Below are 12828 nucleotides of genomic sequence, written 5' to 3' on the forward strand. Positions count from 1 at the left end.
CTTATTGTATTATTAAATACATCTTCTATTTTTTTTTTTTGCAGATTTACATTACTCTGATGAGGAAATAAAAAATTTGGCATTGTTAGAGATTGAAAAGTTCTTACTTCGTAATAACTCATCGCTGAGGAACTATTCAAATATGCCTTACCCTGATGACGAGTCTATTTCTTCCTCTAACAATCGATTGATCAACGAGGAGTTATCTTATGACCAAAATACTATGGAAGATGAGTTGAATAGTATGTTAGTACTTTTAACAGATGAGCAACGTAATGTTCTTGATCAGATTATTGAATCTGTTAGAATGAACAAAGGGGGTGTGTTTTTTCTTTACGGATATGGTGGCACCGGTAAGACCTTTCTTTGGAAGACATTGTCGGCAGCAATTCGGAGTAAGTCTGAAATTGTTTTAAATGTTGCTTCAAGTGGTATAGCTTCTTTGCTACTTTCTGGAGGTCGAATAGCCCATTCTCGGTTTTCCATCCCTCTGAATCTAAATGAGGATTCTCTTTGCCGCATGAAGCCTGGATCTGAAGTTGCATATCTTTTAAAAAAACACAACTTATTATATGGGATGAGGCTCCAATGATTCATAAACATGCCTTTGAAGCATTGGATAGAACCTTAAAAGATATATTGATGCCTGATTGTTCAAATAGTGAAGCTTTACCATTTGGAGGAAAGGTAATTGTATTTGGTGGTGACTTTAGACAGATTCTTCCTGTTGTTCCAAATGGCTCTAGACAAGATATCGTGAATGCTTCACTGAGTTCGTCATATATATGGAATAACTGCAAGTTACTAACGCTAACAAAAAACATGAGGCTAACTGTTGGCATGAATCATGGTGATATTGACAAGACGAAAGAGTTTGCTAAATGGCTTTTGGATATTGGCGAGGGAAAACTTGGTGGTCACAATGACGGGGAAGCTGTTATTGATATACCTCAAGAACTGTTGATTACTAATTCCACTAACCCTATCGGTAGTCTGATCAACTTTGTGTATCCTTCGATACTTGAATCATTCAATGATCCAAATTATTTTCAAGAAAGAGCTATACTTGCTCCAAAGAACGACGTTGTTCACGAGATAAATGATACCTTATTAGCAATGTTTCCTGGTGATCATAAAGAGTATCTAAGTTCAGATTCTATCTGCCAATCTGAGAATGTAAATGACCATATTCGACACAATGTTTACCCCCCGATGTTCTAAATGGTCTCAAAGTTTCAGGAATGCCGAATCATAAGTTGGTATTAAAAGTTGGTGTTCCCATCATGCTTTTACGTAACCTTGATTAGAAAAACGGTCTGTGTAATGGTACAAGATTACAAGTCGTTACACTTGGTGATCGGATTATTGAAGCAAAAGTTATTTCTGGTAATAATATTGGGACTAGAACTTTTATTCCAATGATCAATCTTTCCCCCTCTGACAAACGAATACCTTTCAAGCTTCAAAGAAGGCAATTCCCGATAGCTGTGTGTTTTGCAATGACGATAATAAAAGCCAGGGACAGTCATTATCGAAGGTTGGTTTGTTTCTAAAGCAGCCTGTTTTCACTCACGGACAACTATATGTTGCAGCTTCAAGAGTCAAAAGCATGGATGGTTTAAGGATGTTAATATTAGACGCTGATGGGAACGTTACTAATAAAACTACAAATGTTGTGTACAAAGAGATATTCTCAAATTTATAGTTTGATTTATAGTTTCACTATTTTAATATTACTTTCCAACTGTCATTTTATTCATTGCTTTTTTCCGATATTTATCTTTACTTTTTACTTCAGATTTTTTTTACATTACATTTGTAATACATCTTACTTACAATTTATATAAACAATCCGAAGCACATATAAACAACCACAAGTTAGTTTGTAAATATATATATTTAAACATTGATAACCAACAAGTGTTTATACACGATACCAACTGTTAATTACATTCAGAAATATGGTACATGGTTGGATGATATAATAGTAATTGCCTTTAACCTTAAACTACCTAGGAACAAAATAAAACATGATAATCATAGATGATTTGTCCAAAAAAGAGTAAACATAAAAACATTAGCACAAAAGAGTCATGATTTCTTCTGCACAAACACCTTCATCATTAGATTACCTGTTAACTTGCATTAACCCCATCCACGTGTGATAAGATCAGGAGATTTCCTGAACTTACAAATGTGAAATGTAGTGTGTCACCCAAACGAAGGCCATTCTCCTTCATGAACATTGGCCAACCTTCGATTGCATACCTTACAGCATTTCCATTCTTCTGGCACCTAAGATTCATATTGATGGTTTTTCCATTCATGTTCCTCACTTTTAACTCATGTACTATATTTCTGAATCCGGAAAATCTTACAACATTAGCAGGCATTCTCTGCATGAATGCCGTAATTAACAAGTAAATCAGCCATATGCATGTTATAGTATTTCTGTTTATTATTGACTATGTTAAAAAACATACCATGCGGTTTTCTCCTTTCTGTGTGAATTCATATTTACCACTTTTCTCAACAGTATTTGTCCTTGCAACAACTTTTCGTTCAACATCCAATATCTTCAATGTATGATCATCTCTCTTTCTTTTTTCGTTTACCTTATTTTTTAAGACATACATTATATTTAGACTAATATCTAAAATTATAACAAATGTTGATCACTAAATATTGTTATTTTAGCATATACGTACATCCGTTTCTGCGTTCTCTGTCCAACTGTTGAGACGTTTGGCATTTCAACTTCTGTCCCGCATATCAGCTCCTTACTGACCTCCGCATGACAATATGCCTCTACCGTTTTTCCTTTCTTCTTAAGCTGTTAAGAGAACCACTAACTTTAGATAACAATAACCAACGACTATTAATTAAATATGTCTACATATATTAATGAAACTAATCATCTAGTATTATGTTTGAAATAATTACATCATCTTTTGTTGGTTGGTTTGTCTTTCCTGTCATCGAAATCTTTGTTTCTACCTTCGACTTTTCTTTTCCAGCAATGTTCTTATTCACCTGCTCTTTTTTACTACCTTCATGAATCTGTGTATGATAGTTAATAAAATTACAAAATCGGATTGTAATGTATTTTAATCTACATAAATGTAAGGTTATTCACCTCCTCTTTTTTACTACCTTCATGAATCTGTGTATGATAGTTAATAAAATTACAAAATCGGATTGTAATGTATTTTAATCTACATAAATGTAAGGTTAGTACATCAAAAATCATCTGATCTATCGAGTCATCATCATCACAGAATGTCTGGTATACAATAAGATACATAAATAAGTTGTATTTATTAGTAAACTGTTATAGTTTAAGTTGAAAATACTTACAAACTGGACGTTTTTGTAGTATGTGTCTTTAGGTATTTCCAGTAGAGACTCATCTTCACTTTATTCTTTGTTGGTCAAAACAACCTCAACTCCTCGACGATAAATTTTTAACTCAAATGTTTTGCTGTCCGTCTTCATCAACAACAGTATATCATCATCTTCTATCCCAAGATCATGAAATAACTTCGGACAACCTTTTGTAAAAACATAATTATCATTTATTTTGTTCGTCTCAACTTTCCAAATCTGACCTGCTGCACATATGTTATAATAATCGTTGACTGGCGTGTAAGAGTAACATTTTGTGACATAAGCTTCTGGAATCACCTGAAAAGTTATGTAGCATTTTATTCTCAAATATATATGTATAGAATTTATTTTACAACTATAATAAAGAAATACATTCATACATATTAGTATACTTACTATTATCTTTAAAATGCCGTGACGGTTTACTTTTAACAAAGATTCACCACATATGTTCTCGACGAAACAATCTATTTCAATATTTTTATCTTCCATTATCCTTAAGCACAAGAACGTCTGCTTTGTCAAATGAAGATCCCTTACCACATTACTCCTTCCGTCAGTGATAACAGATTCCCCGCTTATACTTCTCAAATAAACTGGCCAACTTCTTCGACTTTCATGATGTATCATTAGTTTGGTTCTTTGCCAATAATCACCATATACACCCTTAACAAGGTCAATTGGCAGCACCTGTGGTTAAATTTATGTTTTAGATATTATCTAACACAATTTATATATACTTTTTTTGTAACATTTGTAGCATACCAGTATGAACGAGGAATCCTCACCTAACACAGTTAAGCATGACGAACTCATTTTTATATACCTGTAACATAGCATCTACTGTTATAAACATTTAGTATTCAACTTGAATGCATACATATACGTCTTAAGCTATACTAGATACACACTATTTTATAAATATGCCTTTATAGCAACAATAATCCTAATTCATAATGTACATAAAATCTGTCTATGTAGACTTTAAACAATAACAAAGGAACTGTTATCAGATCAATGTATTTGATTACAAGTAAATAAATATATACTCAATTTAGTTGATCAATTTTTAACAACATCCTCTTTTTTAGTGTTGAATCTTATTGTCTACATATATTATCATATATAATGAAATATAAAAGTATATGACATCAATGTAAGCCTACTTCAATATAAGTCAACAAAAAATATTCTCAATCTTAAAATTTATGTCATACTAAATAACAATGTTAAGCAAGAAATTCTATTTTTTCACAAGAAGATCCAAAAAATATATCAACCAAATAACATTATTAACCGAAATTCTATACTTCCAAACACATGCAATACAATATAATCCATCTTAGATACACAGAACATACACAACATTCAATTTTATAAAAACCTAAAACCCGATTTCACGTCTAAATTTTCAATAATAGCCGGAAACAAACACCTTACGAGTCAACAAAAAATATGCTCAATCTTAAGTTTTATGTGATACTTATAAGCTATTCAATCAATCAAATAACAATCTTAACCAAGAAATTCTATTTTTCACAAGTATATGCATAAAATATATCAACCAAATCACATTATTAACCGAAATTCTATACTTTTAAACACATGCAATAGAATCTAATCCCTCTTAGATACACCTAACATAAACAACATTAAATTTCATGAAAGCCTAAAACCCTATTTCACGTCTAATTTGTTAATAATCGCTGGAAACAAGTCGGTAAAGTAACTCAAAGCGAAGATTGCGATTCAAGTGATCGGAAAATAAGTGTGTAAATCAAACCGTAGAATGCCGTTCATGTCATCGGAAATTAAGTCGGTAAAGTAACTTTACCAATTTCTTCAACCGCCGATTGTAGGCTTCTTGAGCTTTGTGAATGAAGATGATAAGAGGGTTGAATGAACTTGAGTTGATATGTTATGATTGTATTAGATTTTATAATATTTAAATATATATTGATCTTTTCATTTTGGTATGCTATATCCGTCTGTTTTAGTATATTACATTAACTTATTTTTTCCCATTATTTATTTCAATATTTTACATAAATAGATATAGGTTATTTTGGTTGATATTTTTGTTAAATGTTTACTTAAAATCAAGTATTTTACAATATATTTACAATTATAGTAATGAATAAAAATGAATATATTCTAATCAAAGTATTACAATTTGTTATATGTTACATAAATAAATAGTTATAACAAGTTTTGATTCTATAGTATTTTTAAGAATAATTTATCAATTTTCTCTTATAAATACATACTCATAATTTTTTCTTTCATTCTATGTGTTGCAAGTACTATTCGATTGTTAGTCTTCTTTCTGAACTTTCGTGTTTGGGTTAACATGTATCGTCATGGTCCGTATTTTATCATAACTATACTTGATCCGCTATCCCTTCAACAGGTACATAACTTTCATTATTATTTTTTTAAACTAATGATTCGTATTGTTTTATCTTTTATTCGAAAGAAATTTTCCGTTTCTTTTTTTGGTTTTCAGGCTATACCTATATGTATGAGTAGATTTATATGGATGAATAAGTTAGAATCCTCAACTGTTAATCTTAAATTTGATGAATTGCATTCATGGTGTGTTGTTATCATATTAATAGAAGATGTATTCTACTTTACGGATGGATGGTGTGAGGTTTTAAACTACTTTGGCCATGGATATTTCTTCATTATTTTCAACTATCTTGGTGATCGTACTTTCAAGTTCAAGCTCTTCTGTCATGATCCAAATAAAGAGTTTGGAAAACCGTTTTGTAAAATTATTCAAAATCCTTTACATAGTCCAATGGTACGTAATTTTATTATAGATTTTAATTTTTTTTATATCGATTTATTAAAAAACATAATACACATAAATTTGTAATAATTGATTTTTTTTACAGGTTCTACCAGATACTTTTCTTTCAAAACATTATGATTAGCCTTTACCGGATAACATGGTTATACTTAACGTATCCGAGAATCATAAATGGGAAGTCCGTATTAGAAAGATTGGTCCAAATTATTGTTTTGTTGATGGTTGGTTTAAATTTATTGAAGATCTAAGTTTAAATCCTGGGGATATTCTGTGTTTTAAAATAAACGATGTGAAACATTTTAATATTACCATATTCAATAAACACGGTCGTCAAGTTTTGTTAAACAACACTCCTTTGATTGAGCAAGAATATGAACATATTAGCAATGTGGAAGGTTATCGACAAGTTAGTGACGATCCTAACTATCCTTTTTTCGCAATGACAGTAACTAATGAATTGGTATTATATTATGCTGTTTTATGTTTATTTTTTTGTTTATTTTTAGTGTTTTTCATTTAATAACATTTACATATTTTTAATATTCTTACAAAATGTAGATCCTTCCCAAATTGATTACTGACTTAAGTGGTTTAAATGAGTTTTCTGAACTAAAGATCAAAGTTCTTAAAGGAAATACTTGGGTTAAGAATCTTCGTACACACAATACTGATGGTCAAAGAAGGTTTGTCAATCAATTTATTATCTTATTTATTATTTATCTTTTACCCTATTTGTATATGTATTACTAACAAATTTTTTCATATTTTTTCTACCATAGGTACGGTGTTGTTGGATGACATGATATACTTGAAGCTGAACATATTTCCTTAGGTTACGAATTCCAACTGGTCTAAAACGAATTCCAAGTTATTGGTTACGAAACTCCAGCAAGCAGAAGCGCTACAGTAATAGACTTTCAGTTTTTATTTAAAACCCGAAAAAACATATATCTTACATTTACTTTTCGATCCCCCTTTATTTACGTTTGTGGTACAATGCGTTTGTTTTTTTAGTATTTTAAATTCAGATTGCCATTATAATTTTATCCGTATAGTCCGTTTATGATAACTAACATAAATCATTTATATCTGAAGTATAAACATGTCATTTTTCAACACCGCGACATTCGCGAGTATTAGCACTAGTATAGTAATAATATATAGTAATTGCCTTTTTCATATATTTTTTATCATGTTAGTATTAAATGCATATACCTAATTAAAATGTTTATTATAAGTAAACTAAATATGTTAAGCACCTATTATGATTATAACAAGTGTTATTGGATTTTAATAATCCTAAGTTTCACATATGTTGACATATGGGCTAGGTTGTACCATTAAGACTGTCTTTTGAGATTTATTGGCAGATCAATTATAAATTGAAATGATAGTTTGATTGAGGATATAATGTGCATATATAACAACAAATGTAATCCCAAAAGAAAATTTCTCAGAAATAATACTATGAATTACATAAACTGCCCTAAACGGGTCTTTAAGTAAATAAATTTGTCCACGTAGGGACTAAATAAGAAACAAGTCCACGCAGGGACTTAATTGAAATAAAAATTACAAAACAAAAGTAAGGGTCTTTAATGATCTTTCTTCTTCTTGCCTTTGACGAAGTTTGCCAAACCCTTAAGAAACTTGTGGTGCCTTCTATCATGTTCTTCCACCTTTTGTTCCACTTCTTCCAACCTTTGTAAAATTTCTTGTGGTTGCGGTTGTTGAAGTTGTGGTGGTGGCGGGTATTGATACTCATAAGCAGGGTACCCAGTTGGGTATGCGGGTGGAAAAGGTAAGGGGTAGAGAGTGTTAAAATTTGCTGCCTCGACGTATGGGTCAACGGCAGGTGCATGATAGTTATAACCCGTGTAAGTTTGAGGCTTATACGAGTTGTACCCAGTTGTATCTGCGTAATCAGGGATTGGGTTTTCAAAACCCATGGGAGGTGGTGGTGGTGCAAGAGTGACCGGTGCAGAGTCAACTTCTGACACAACGTTTGAAGGCCCACCTATTTGCGGATCTTCAAAAATGGGAGGGTAGTTGTTGGAAGTTTGTGGGGTGCTAAAATGGAAACCCCCTCGCATGGACATTCGTGCGCTTCTCCTTCGCCTCGATGGTTCTGGTGGCGGAGACTGTTCTGGTGCTGGTGGTAGTAGTGGCGTGACCACTTGAAAGTGCGGATCTTCAGAGGGAGTCCGCTGTGGTGGTCGTGAGTCGTGGTGAGGGGAAGTGAACTCCCACTTGTAGGTTCTCCACCTTTTGGCCCATAAATCGGGGCCTCTGTATGGCGATCCTGCAAAAGAAAAACCGCTTGAGATATCTATGGGATGCGTAGGCGTCCCAGAAGGTGGCATGACTAGATCTGGATCATCGTCCACATCCATATCCTGATATTTAGGATAGTGGTCTTCGGGTCCCAACAGGTTATGACCTGCTGGTGCATTGATGTAATCATTAGGGTCAAAGTGACCCTGAAAAGGAGAAGATTGGTGGGAGAAATGTTGTGAATGGTGCGAGTGCACCGACCGTTGTGAATGGTGGGAGCCTTGGGGCTCGTCAGGTTGCTGTGGACCAAAAGAATGGTGATAAGAGGGAGAGGTGCTAAGCGAGACAGAACGCCTCACGGGTTCCAAGGAGTGTCTCCAGTCATCATATGGGTCTGAGCTGAATGACGCAGAGGGAGTTCTCCTATGTGAAGGCCCTGCTTCGTGGTCATGCCTCCCTCTCATTAGTGCTTTGCCTCCTCCTCCTCTTCCTCGAATTCTTGGTAGCATGTTTAATATGTAGTCCTGTCAAAAACAAGGAAACAAACAAAAATATATAAACAAAAAAAGATTAAGATTAATCCTAGGTCGTTTACCTAGACTCGGAAGTCAAGGAATGTGCTACTATGTCATTAAGATTAAACACAAAAGGCTAGTGTTTAATTCACTCAATGTTGGCTCTGCTACCAACCTGTCACACCCCGATATTTCCACATATTACCGGTGGGCCCGGTGGGGAGTATCGTGACGTAGTTGATATCATCATAGTCAAATATACACAGTTTATAGCACAACAGAAGTCTTGGTAGAAATTACTATTACAAACTAAAAGTGTAAAGTACGAATAAAAGAATATACAGACGGTTGTAAGAAAGGATCCACAGACGGATCTAAATATAATACAAAACATGTTCAACAGACTTAAGGCATTACGAACTTGCAAGATTCTCTATTTAACGCCTAGAAGCTCCCAGCCTAGTACGTGTAGTACCTGTCACTTAGCCTTTTGAAAATACGTCAGTTTACACTGGTAAATACAATTAACCGACTCTTTTGAAAAACATTTATAAAAAAAATTGATTTAGATGCACGAGGCATAAATATTCTTTTATAACTTGGGATAATTATATAAAATAATCTTGTATACAAATTTATATGTTTGTCGTACGTTCAGGGCCCGGGATAGAAGCCGAGACATGATTAATAGACACACCACTAATATAAACCCACAAGGAGTTATCCCCAGCAAGTGGGTATATCTTTTTACATATGCAAATGTCAGGTGTATACCTACACCCCGTGCTTAAGTCGTGGCCATTTACAAATGAAATGAGCCGATGATATCCTGGACACGGTCATATTAACCCCCAAATGTTTATGTTATCAAATAAAACAGATTAAAACGGATTATGCAATCTATTAATCACAATCCGATTAAATGATTCCATACCCGACCAAGCGGTAATACATTACCGTATCCCAAGCCCGTATAAGGGAAAATAAGTTAAAAGTATTTACCTGATCTTTTAAATGCAAGATTTATCTACTCAGCCGTATAATGTACTCAAACGTGCAAGTATCTTTTACCGGGGCTCCTAATCTGGAACGAAGGTTTTATTAACCTATTAGATTACTAACGGGTCTTATTTAAGTTGTAAACTTAGACAGGTCACTTTAAAGAAGGATTTACGGTATAAAACGCTAGATTAAGCGATGACCGGATTGGAATGTGATTTAGACCCAACAAGTATGGAGACTTGTATAATATGGGTAAACTAAATACATTCTGGATTTTGAAGTTAAAATGATAAGGTTTGACCCGTTTCGGCTAATTTATGCAAACTAGTTACATAAACCACACCGAACGCGTATATGCATAACGGGTAGCCGGATAAGTCATGTACAAGTTCCATAAGTTATTAGGCTTTAAATATGTAATGATATCAGTAGGATATCCACAAATATGCCCAAAAAGATTTTAAAACCAAATTAAGCCTTATAAGGGCATTTTGGTTATTTTATGATTTATAAAAGGGGTTTACATGAAAACTGAGGTTCTGGTCATAAACCTTCTATAAAAATATTTAATTTATGTTATATTAACAGTAGGATATCATATATATGTGTGGTTTACCATTTATGACTAAACTATGAACCGTAGGGGTATTTTGGTCATTTCACACATAGTTATAAGGACTTATTTGGGATTCTGAGTTCATGACTTATACCTACTGTAAAAATTATTATATTGGTTTATAAAATCAGTAGGTAACAAGTCTTGGGTGTTAAGTATGGTTTAAAACCATACTATGCACCTTAATGTCGTAAAAATCGATAACTGACGATTATTTCGATGTTTAGGAAATTCTGAAGTTATGACCAGCTTTGAATGGTCAAAATAATTTATTTATTATATCATATCAGTAACAAAGAGTTTTTGCATGATAATCTTATTTAAATCTCAATTTATGCGTGAAAAGGGCATAATCGTCATTTACTAATTTAATATAAAACTTATGCATAAACTCAATAAATAATCTGACTTAGAATCTCAATTAGTCCTAAATATGATATCATATTAGTGAGTAATGAGTTTTGATGTTAAAATTATGTTTAAACACCATTTGCATGCATAAGGGTATTTTAGTCCTTTATGAAGCATGTTTTGCAATTTATTATGTAAGTTCAATCTATGAACAGAATATAATTGCCAAAATATGTTAAATAAATTTACTAAACAGAATATAATTCATTTGCATGATTTGTTTACTAAAAATCTCATTTTTGAACAAAAGGGCATATTAGTCAATATTAAGCATAATAACGCAATCAAGTAAATAAACTCAGATTACTAAGGGACCATGTAATATAATCTCAGAGGGTTATACTAATATATAATATGGTCACAAAGGAACCTTAATGCATAAAGAGACTAAGCTAATTCGGGTCAGAACTGAAAGTCAAATCAAAAGTCAACTTTTGCGACTTTCGGTTGCGAACCAAGCCGAAACTCAGAATTGTCGGGTTGAACATGTCTAGGCATGTTCTAATCATATTTACCAAGTTACTAAAGTGATACAACACATTTTATAACCTCTACATTATCATATTTGATTTTATTTAAAAACTGACCCGTTTGACTTTTTATATTAATTACTTTGACCCGACAATTAACTAAGTAAACCTGGAAATTAGGAGGTGCCCTTTTGAGGGATTAACACCTACTTAATTACCATCACACAGCCACATTCGCCTCGAACAATGGCTGGACCGTTTAGGTCTAAACCGATAGTCAAAGCGTTATTACGATAACTTTGACTTTCGGCTTTAAAACATACAAAAACCGTACTAAGGAGGCTAAGGACACTTACAAAGGGTCCTAGCTCGAAGGTTGAACTGAAGAGGGCTTCCTTCTTGATCAGGAATCCCAGAGAAAGCAAGCAAGAGAAGAAAGATATGATTTTTGAATTGTGCAAGTTGAAAGTGAAGCAAATGGGTCTATTTATAGTGGAAGGGATGTTCCTATGTTGCAGCCAGGTGTTATGAGAGCTCAACAAGTGTCTAAAGACGTGTCCAAAAACAGACAACAACCCCTGGTTTCGAATTAAGGCTGTAGAAGATGACAAACCTGCAGCTGTCCATTTTTCTGCCCAGATACAGTCTTTACAGACCGTAAGCCTGAGCCCTTATGGTCCGTAACCGCTTTTAATTTATATCACCCAGTTACAATCCTTACGGACCGTAAGCTGGGCTTTTTATGGTCCGTAAGCTTTGGTCAGAAGACAAAAATTTTGAAACTTTTTTTATTTGTTCATGCAACTTTTATAACTTTCATCAGTTGTTCCCGAGAGCATGATATCAATATATTAAAGTCCCGAGTCTGGTAAATGGTCACTCAGAGGCAAGGATTTGCATGTTGACATTTTCATTTTATCAAAGTAAGTTTTTTATTATTTGTCTAGGGTTCACGACACATGTCATTACTTTATTGGGTGTCATTTTGCGAGGTGTTACAGTTGGCCCAATAACATTCAACCTCATTTAATGATAAGTTTCTTAACATCCAATAAGGTGTGTTGTCAGCCCATTATCTTTGGTCCAATAACCATTAAAGTCAGTGGGGTTTGAGGTCCAATTAAAAGGTATCATCTGACGATTTAGTGGATTAGCATTAGTTGAGTTTTGGTCCAATAGTATTAAAGCATTTACTGTGCAAAAGTTGTTGAAGTTTGATAAAGTGAAGTCAATTCGTTAAAAGTGGTTTAACAGGCCATCCGCCAGTTTAACCCATACATTAATTGGATCCATCTGCCCAGATGGAATAAAAAATAAGCTCATCCGTAAAGACTTCAT

At 33.4% G+C, this 12828-nt stretch overlaps 2 protein-coding genes across 2 annotated transcripts; one reads left to right on the plus strand and one right to left on the minus strand.

Annotated features, from left to right (window-relative positions):
* The first annotated feature begins 588 nt into the window (after nucleotides 1–588).
* LOC110882567 lies at nucleotides 589–1221 on the plus strand. The gene has a single exon (XM_022130556.1). The coding sequence runs from the start codon at nucleotides 589–591 to the stop codon at nucleotides 1219–1221; it is 633 nt and encodes a 210-aa protein (XP_021986248.1).
* Nucleotides 1222–7797: 6576 nt separating this feature from the next.
* Nucleotides 7798–8985, minus strand: LOC110882566 (extensin-2-like). Its single transcript, XM_022130553.1, has one exon. It carries the CDS (start codon nucleotides 8983–8985, stop codon nucleotides 7798–7800), a length of 1188 nt encoding a protein of 395 aa, XP_021986245.1.
* Between the last annotated feature and the right edge of the window lie 3843 nt (nucleotides 8986–12828).

This window comes from Helianthus annuus, chromosome 10 (genome assembly GCF_002127325.2).
Source record: "Helianthus annuus cultivar XRQ/B chromosome 10, HanXRQr2.0-SUNRISE, whole genome shotgun sequence".
In the NCBI taxonomy this organism is placed as follows: domain Eukaryota; kingdom Viridiplantae; phylum Streptophyta; class Magnoliopsida; order Asterales; family Asteraceae; genus Helianthus; species Helianthus annuus.

Coding starts and splice junctions, on each gene's coding strand:
- LOC110882566 (XM_022130553.1), bottom strand. CDS start 8,985: ATGCTACCAAGAATTCGAGGAAGAGGAGGAGGAGGCAAAGCACTAATG.
- LOC110882567 (XM_022130556.1), top strand. CDS start 589: ATGATTCATAAACATGCCTTTGAAGCATTGGATAGAACCTTAAAAGAT.